The sequence below is a fragment of the Ciona intestinalis genome, chromosome 14, assembly GCF_000224145.3.
Source record: "Ciona intestinalis chromosome 14, KH, whole genome shotgun sequence".
In the NCBI taxonomy this organism is placed as follows: Eukaryota; Metazoa; Chordata; class Ascidiacea; order Phlebobranchia; family Cionidae; genus Ciona; species Ciona intestinalis.
Window position 1 is genome coordinate 1,451,644 of NC_020179.2, and position 7,913 is coordinate 1,459,556.

General features: G+C 34.6%; 2 protein-coding genes and 1 non-coding gene across 4 annotated transcripts in view; 2 read left to right on the forward strand and 1 right to left on the reverse strand.

The window, feature by feature from the left end:
• Nucleotides 1-3,774, reverse strand: part of LOC100186132 (translation initiation factor eIF-2B subunit epsilon-like) — an 11,535-nt gene extending 7,761 nt beyond the window's left edge. Inside the window, exons 1-6 of one of the 2 annotated variants that reach the window (XM_018814853.2) lie at nucleotides 3,549-3,774; nucleotides 3,126-3,271; nucleotides 2,705-2,869; nucleotides 1,876-2,056; nucleotides 974-1,132; nucleotides 345-519 (exon numbers count right to left, since the gene is read on the reverse strand). In XM_018814853.2, the coding sequence (XP_018670398.1) occupies nucleotides 345-519; nucleotides 974-1,132; nucleotides 1,876-2,056; nucleotides 2,705-2,869; nucleotides 3,126-3,271; nucleotides 3,549-3,665 (943 nt within the window). In that variant the 5' untranslated portion in view covers nucleotides 3,666-3,774. The remainder of the gene's footprint in view (nucleotides 1-344; nucleotides 520-973; nucleotides 1,133-1,875; nucleotides 2,057-2,704; nucleotides 2,870-3,125; nucleotides 3,272-3,548) is intronic. The other variant, XM_009862430.3, reaches the window with a different exon arrangement.
• A 125-nt stretch (nucleotides 3,775-3,899) lies between these two features.
• LOC100175935 (ubiquitin carboxyl-terminal hydrolase isozyme L5-like) lies at nucleotides 3,900-6,038 on the forward strand. Its single transcript, XM_002119421.3, has 3 exons — nucleotides 3,900-4,764; nucleotides 5,068-5,222; nucleotides 5,747-6,038. The coding sequence occupies exons 1-3, from the start codon at nucleotides 4,169-4,171 to the stop codon at nucleotides 5,980-5,982; spliced, it is 987 nt and encodes a 328-aa protein (XP_002119457.1). The 5' UTR covers nucleotides 3,900-4,168; the 3' UTR covers nucleotides 5,983-6,038.
• A 294-nt stretch (nucleotides 6,039-6,332) lies between these two features.
• trnad-guc lies at nucleotides 6,333-6,404 on the forward strand. Its single transcript has one exon. It is a non-coding gene; the product is annotated as a tRNA-Asp (tRNA).
• Nucleotides 6,405-7,913: the final 1,509 nt, after the last annotated feature.

The following is a 7,913-nucleotide window of genomic DNA, read 5'->3' on the forward strand; positions in this document are numbered from 1 at the left end:
TATGTCTATTCTTTGTGGGTGAGGTCCCGCAGCGTGGCACGCCATGGGTCTTAGGTCAGGATTTGCCCATTACCCAACACACAGGGTGTCCGCATTAGACTTCACCAGTTTTTGAAGGGTGATACTCAGTGGTGCATCCAGGGGGGGGAGTTTGGGGGGTCGTGACTCCCCTTTTAAACCAAAAAAAAAACCTTTTTAAAAAAAAATTAAAAAAACATTATTTTTTTGAAAAATTTTTTGATTAAAACTACCCCCCCCCCCTTATTTTTTTCTGGCTGTGCCATTGGTGATACTGCATGGACCTTACTGTGTTTTTTTTAGCCTGCCGCTATTTATTCACTTACAATTAGTTTCCGATTTGCAGTTTTCAATTGGTTCATCTATGGTGATTTCAGGAACAAATGGATGAGTCCACCGTGATAATATATCATGACTCACAACATCATATGAATGGAAGTTGTAAACCCTTGAACAGTATCGTGAATTTGCAACGTGAGCGTGAATTTGGTTGCCTAGGAACTAAGGGAAAAACAGGGTAAAAAATTAAAGAATTTTAGTAGGTATTATTGTATTAAAACTGGGGTAATGGGCCAATTCTGGCCTAAATCCTAGGACCCATTGCATGCCATGCTGCGGGACCTCACTCACATAGAATATAGAGTTATTAGAGTATAATAAAATAATTTTAAATATATGTGTCATAGTTGTGTTATGAGACTTTTAGCATGCAAAGTCAAAATTTGTTTGACTTTTTGACCCAAAAAAGGTAAATTTCTTGTGACTTTTGGTAATAGTTAAATTGAATATGAGTTTTTCTTTTTCACAAAAAAAAAATTGAGTAGATTTTTAAAAAAAAAACAACTTTTCAGAACAGGTCCCTAAAATATAATACACTCGTAAGTGTTAAGTAACAATATATACATAATACATACATATATAGTATATAACACTTAGATTGCTAACAGGAACTAACCTCTTCATTAATTAGCACACCCTTGATAAGGTCATACTGGGTTTGATAATCAAAGTTGTCGGTAAACAACTGGGGCACTTGTGGGGAACAAACCCATATTCCTGTATCAGTAAGATCGTATCTTAATTCCACTCTGCTCTTTGGGTCTTGTAGTATGTTCTAGAAACAAAATAAAAAAAACATAATGAAAAAATGTAACTTGTTTTATCTAAAATTAAAGAATGAATGTAACTTGCTGCATGGCCAGAAAGGACAGTCTTTATAACACAGGTGTTCTGTTTCATACACCTCATGCCAGCTTCAAGTTACCATGTATGTTACTTACTTTGTGGATGATTATTTTTTATGTGTGGCTGATAATTTGGACAACCTATTAATGACCACTGGGTTGAAGCAATAGCTATTAAGTGTCTTGCCCAAGGACACATACGCACACAATGGTAGCAGCGAAGAGCCTTGAACCCATTATCTCTGGGTTACAGGCAGACGCGCTAACCAACTGTGCTTCGGCACCAGACAAATAATACCAAAAATTAAATTTGCTTCTATAAAGTACTATAGGTGGAACATTGATTTGAGAGAGCATATTAGTATGGAAGGTTATATAGTAGGATGGAGGAAGATGGGACACCTTTAGCATATGATATCCAAATATCCTGATCCTGTTTTTAAACAGTTAATAACTATCTATGGGAGTCGTGAGTATAGGGTTTTATAATTCGTTGAATGTTTTTTGTTTACTACCAAATGGAACAGAAAAATAAAAGAAAAAGGTGGCCACCAACATGAATAAACATTTTAAAAGTTTTAACCATGTCCTCAAAACATTTAAACAAAAAAATATTAAAACCTTATAGAGATTAGCCTGTATGAAATACACAGCCAATTTTCACTTCACTTACCAAAGGAAAATTAACTTTAGAAGCTGCTTTGTTAAAACGATGATAATGGAGAACTCTGTTGGAGGAAAGGTCTAATGCTACGGCAATGTTGTCTTCCGGAGTACGGGAGCGATGAGCAGGTGAGGAAGATCGGAGCACCAATGTCATTAGAGGAGAATTTTTATCTTTTTCACGTCGATTTCTGTAAGGTGCATACAATTTAAAATGGAGATTAGGCAGGGATAGTTTTTGGGGTAATTTTGTTTTTTTGGGGCTGATGGGACGATCCGGCGCCTATGTCAGTACGACATGGGTGTAACATTAAGGGTGCATGGATAATATGGCATATGTCACTCAAACTTTTAAAACAGAGGTAACATCACATGTTTTTAAAATCAAGTTTCAAGTGTAGACCAGCTTTATTCTGCTGTTGTGTGCCTATATAACCACTTTGGCAAAAGTAGACTGCATTCACCACATTAATCAATGAGCTTCCTATTTTGGCTAACTTATGAGCTTAACTTGCATTTTTACAATGTCACATGGGATTTACTAAACATTTAAAAATTGTGACACCTATGTGAATGATAATGTTAAAATAATATTAAACACATATTATGGTCTGTTTAATCCATTTTAGAAAAATATATATATTATATATTGACACTCAAATATTTTATCTGTCATGACATTTTGCTGATTTGGCATATGGTTTACAGTTAGTGTCCTAAACAAATAACAACAGTATATGAGAGTTGTGAGGATACTTGTTTACTACCAAATGGGACAAGTCAAAACATCAGCATATAGACTTAAGAGTACCTTGTTTACGGTATGTGCAAATACTTACCTATGCTCTTCAAGTGCTACAGAAAGTTTTAAATTAGAAACAATGTCCCCTGGAACAATTAAAAAGTCTGTTTCGAATAAATTCTTTTGGTCTACATCTCTTAAAACGTCACCAACAGATGTGAGATCCTGGGAGCTTACTATTGTAACTTTACATGGAGAAGACCTGTAGTTGAAAATACACTCAAAACCAATGGAATCCTTAGTCTTAGGTTACTATAAGTGTTATGAATCAATACACCGGTATTCTGTTTCATAAACATTGTGCCCAACTTAGTTTACCATATAGGTAGGCCCTATTATTAAATATTTAAAATGTACATAATATTCAAACTTGAATACATTTTTGGAATTTTTAAAACAGTGTGAAGTATATAGGAAATACATATATATATTTATTTATATTAGAAATGTAGAGTTACGTGTTTGCCCATTTGCTCTGCAGAATGTATTGCTTAACTTGGTCCAAGCAGTGGCACGCATACACATAGATATGCTTCACACCACATATGGATAGAAACTCAAGCGTGTATGAGATGAGAGGTTGGTTGGCAACTGGAAACAGACACTAAAAATACAAAAAGGCTAGTGGTAATTATTGTACTTTTTAGAAGTTATTGTATATTATATATATTCATTTAGGAATTTTTTCTAAATATTTTATTAGTGTTTCAATTAACCCCCTGGAAAAGTATGTCAGAAATTGTTTTTATCTGGAAACACTGTAAAATGCTCATTAATTTAAAATGAGATATACCAAAAAACGACAACATTTTCGGACAAAAGTTTTACTGGTCAGTAACTAAAGGGTTACTTAACAGCTCAAAACTGAAATAACAAATTACCCTCGGTCTGTTTTCAGTAACTGGGTAAAATCGTTTATTGAAGCTGTCTGCAAGAACCACCGCCTCGAGAATGTTTTCTTGCTTAATTCCGACTTCTTTTTTACGTTTACCGGACATACTTTAAATATAGCAGGTCGATTTACTACCAATATTTGAAAATTACGAGGTTTTTGGACCGATATTTCAAAAAATTGCATAAGAGAAAATTTTAACATGCAATTGTGGTTTGTAGGGTATTACCCGTACAAGAAACCACCTATTTTAATAGAAATCTTAGGCCCAACTTTTTCTAGTTTAAAAAGCAGGTATTGAAATGCATTTAGGGCCTTAAACGGCTTTAATTTTATTCTGTTACAGCTAGTTTAATTTAAACTTAAAAAAAAAACAATCTTTAATTACCGCATTCATGATTTATCCACGGTTGTAATGAATGTAACGCCTTATTATTAAGACTTCAACTGACGCCTGTTGCTGGTCACGTGTACACTGTACACTTCTTGCGTGTGTACAAAGTAGTATTCTAGTTCAACTTTAACCAATAGTAGTGTATTCTCAGAATTGCAGAGTTCTGTCTCAAATACTTACTGTAATTTAAGTTAACTAAATTTTGCAAATGTAAAATGAGCTCCGCTGGGGAATGGTGTCTTATCGAAAGCGACCCCGGAGTTTTTTCTGCCCTTATAAAAGACTTTGGCGTACTGGGAATACAAGTTGAAGAAATATGCAGTTTGGACTCTGACAGCTTTAAAGATTTAAAGCCAGTTCATGGCTTAATTTTCCTATTCAAATACGATCAAGATATGAAAACTGAGGGCACAATACTAGACCAGACAACACAGAGTGATATTTTCTTTGCCAAACAAGTAATAAGCAACGCCTGTGCTACTCAGGCCATCATAAATATACTTCTAAATACAAAACATAAAGATGTAGTGCTGGGCAGCACCCTTGAAGACTTCAGGAACTTCACACAGTGTTTTGATGCATCTATGCGGGGACTGGCTCTAAGCAATTCCAAAGTCATTCAGCAAGTTCACAACAGTTTTTCAAGGCAGCAAGTGTTTGAGTATGATGAAAAAGCTACGAAAAGTGAAGACAGCTATCATTTTGTGGGATATGTGCAAGTAAATGGCCGTGTTCTTGAACTAGATGGCTTGAAAAGTGGGCCAGTTGATCATGGTCCTGTAGAAGGGGATGATTGGATTGAAACAGTCAGGTAAATGCAATTTTCACTTCAGTAATCTTGTATCCTTATCGGTTTGCATTGTTAATTTGTCTATAATAGCCGTCGTTTTGTTGCTAATTCCCCCTTTTTTTGTTATATTAGTTAAACTGATTTCATGCATGTCATGAAATCAATTATTTAAAGAATCTGGGTACACATAGTAAAATGTTAATTGATAAAATCGCTCCAATTAAAGTATAGCCCAATGAGAAGTGAGAACCCTGGTTTTCACAAAGATAGGCACCCACGTGTATAACTATTTTTAATAATTTATGCCTTGAAAATTATTTACAGGCCAATTATTCAACGAAGAATCCAGCGGTACACTAGTGATGAAATACACTTTAACTTAATGGCAGTTGTGGGGGACAAAAAGATGATGCTGGAAAAAAAGATTGAAAAATTAACTACTCTAATTGACGGGTACAATGACGCAATGGAAGAAGAAGGTATTTGGTTGTTAGTTATTTTGTTTATGGAAATACTACCAACATGTCACTTAATTCAGACAAATATCCAAATAGGAACTTTGTATACTTAAAATGTGTAAAACTAAAGACAGTGGACAGAATTGAATTTAGTTTTAGTTGAAATTTTAATATAATAATTGAAAAATATTAAGCTAATTATGGGACATGGTTGGGCAAAAGTCAATGTAAAAAAAACAGTTGTTTTTTCGGCGTCATAAAACACAGGCCAGAGGATATAGGTTCGTGGCACGGCACTGCAACTTTATGGGTAGTTTGTCCTCGGGAAAAACACCTACCGACAAATGATGCAACCCAGAGATCACTTACTGGTTATCTTACCTGTCAACCATACAAAAAAAAATCCTAAACTCCAAGTCTCTAATTTTCCTCAAACTTTTATGTGGCAACTTGTAAGTGAATATGAGCATGGGAAACAGAACAAGCAAGTTATAACCGGCCTGCCATTTGAGAATAAGTTAGTTACATTTGTTTGTTTTTTTCAGAACAAAGAGTTCCTCTGGCAATTCTAATGGAAAGTTTAGAACAATGCAAATGCTTGCTGAATGATGAGACTCAAAAGCGCCAAAGAAACCAAGTTGAAAACATCAGAAGAAAACATAACTATCTCCCATTTATAATTGAAATGATTCGTATTTTGGCAGCAGAGGAAAAGCTGTTGCCATTGATAGAACATGCAAAAGAAAAAGTCAAGCCACAAAAATTAGCTCAAAATTTGTAAATGTGTTATTTGTCATTTAAAAATGGTTACGAAAATATAAGATTATCAAAAGAAATATATGTGTGTGTTTAAAGGGTCATACCAACGAAAAAAATTAAAATTGTTTATGGATAGAGATGCTCAAATGTGATATAAAGGTACCAACAAGTTTCAAAAACCAAACGGCATGCATATAATCAAATATATTAAAGTCTCTAATTCAAGAGGCCAGCGACCAGCATATTCATAATGCGGTTAACCGCAGCAGAGTTTATATTTAATGTCCGTATACGGACTTTGAAGCGAACTAACAATACAGCACCGACGCGTCTGTGCTTTATCTTAGTTGTTTCGACGGCTTGTCTCCGTAGTCCTCGTTAGTATAGTGGTGAGTATCCCCGCCTGTCACGCGGGAGACCGGGGTTCGATTCCCCGACGGGGAGCACATTTTGATATTTTAACTTCTGTTAAATACTTATTTTCTTTCCATTTTGCTTTTGTTAATGTTACATCAACTTTTTTGCGAGTTTAATATTATTCCAATAAAACTAGAATAAATGAACGACATAAAACTATGACTTATTGAACACGTTATTGAACACGTTAGTGGTAATATAGATCCTTTTTCGTCGAACAGTTGTTCTTGGCTTTGTTGTTGTTGTTGCTGCTGATAGGGCGATTATTTTCCGCACTTATTCTAATTCTCAATTCTGGCCTTTTTCTTTAATCTCTTGATTGAAATCAAATCGTAATACATATTTATAATTTTTAGACTGAATTTTCAGATTTAAAACCGCACGATGAGCGATTAATTAACGATTACTTTCCTCATGCACTTTACATAGCGGAAACACTGTCTGGAGTTTGGTGGGAAACGACCACAGAAATAAAAAAGAGTAGAACGCGCAACTGCTCAAAACCGTGATATATTCTTTTTTCTATTCACGTGACCGCCAACTCCGTCCCCATTTCCCTTCGTCTCCATTGTAAAAGATAGGCGCATAGTATTTTTGGAAGGTTTTAGCTGTTTATTTTAAAAACTACACCAACTATTCAAGTTTGTTAGGCTAGTTTAGTTATTTGGTACGTTAACGCTTACAGTTTACCACTTGTTTAGGAAATTTAATTATTTAAAAAAATTAATTAAAAATTTCAAACAAACGGTTTTTTAGAAATATATATATATTAGAAAATAGTTTTTTTACACAATAACTTTAAATTAAGTCAAAAAACGAAGAAAAACTACACAAAACGTCATCGACTTCATTGACTACAATAGTAAACGGGAACGACCCGCGAAAGAGAGACAGTGTATCGTGCTCTCTCCTTTGCCGACATTGGAGATGCGCCTTCTATTCTTTTTTATTTCTGTGGAAACGACGGCAAGCGTGTTATATCTGCACAACGATTCACGACTGAATCAAACTATTAGCATTTAAGTGGGGACGCATTAAATGCACTACTCTTATACCGTATTATCATTAATCATAATTGAAACATTATTTTTAATTCAACATCATATGATTAATATTAACTTCTAACATTACCTAATTACTGCGTGATTATACGGTTTGTCAAAATTCATGAAAACAATCGTTTTTAAGCGACCACAACGTTAACTAGTGTAAGTTTGCAATAAACACATGGTACAGGAGTTGTACAAAGCGTATTTACACATATTCTTTACCAATCACTCAATCCTCATACGTCATAAGTTTCATTGGTTATAATACATGTATAAATACATTCTGCCTACTGCTCTACAGTCACCAATGGCGACTAGAACCCGTTTTGTTGGTTACTTCAGATTTGTTTTTGATCGAGCCCAGTCGACAGTGTAGAAAAAGGGTTAACTAATATAGCAGGGTGGGGGTAGATGGGACACCTTTTCATTTTGTTTTCTCTTTTCATTTGGTAGTAAACAAAGAACATTTAATGAATTATAAAACCGT

Bases quoted from the DNA above. Each gene is read 5' to 3' on its own strand.
- LOC100175935 (XM_002119421.3), top strand. From the start codon at position 4,169: ATGAGCTCCGCTGGGGAATGGTGTCTTATCGAAAGCGACCCCGGAGTT. The intron at 4,765-5,067 runs GTAAATGCAATT...AATTATTTACAG, and splicing joins GATTGGATTGAAACAGTCAG to GCCAATTATTCAACGAAGAA. The intron at 5,223-5,746 runs GTATTTGGTTGT...TGTTTTTTTCAG, and splicing joins TGACGCAATGGAAGAAGAAG to AACAAAGAGTTCCTCTGGCA.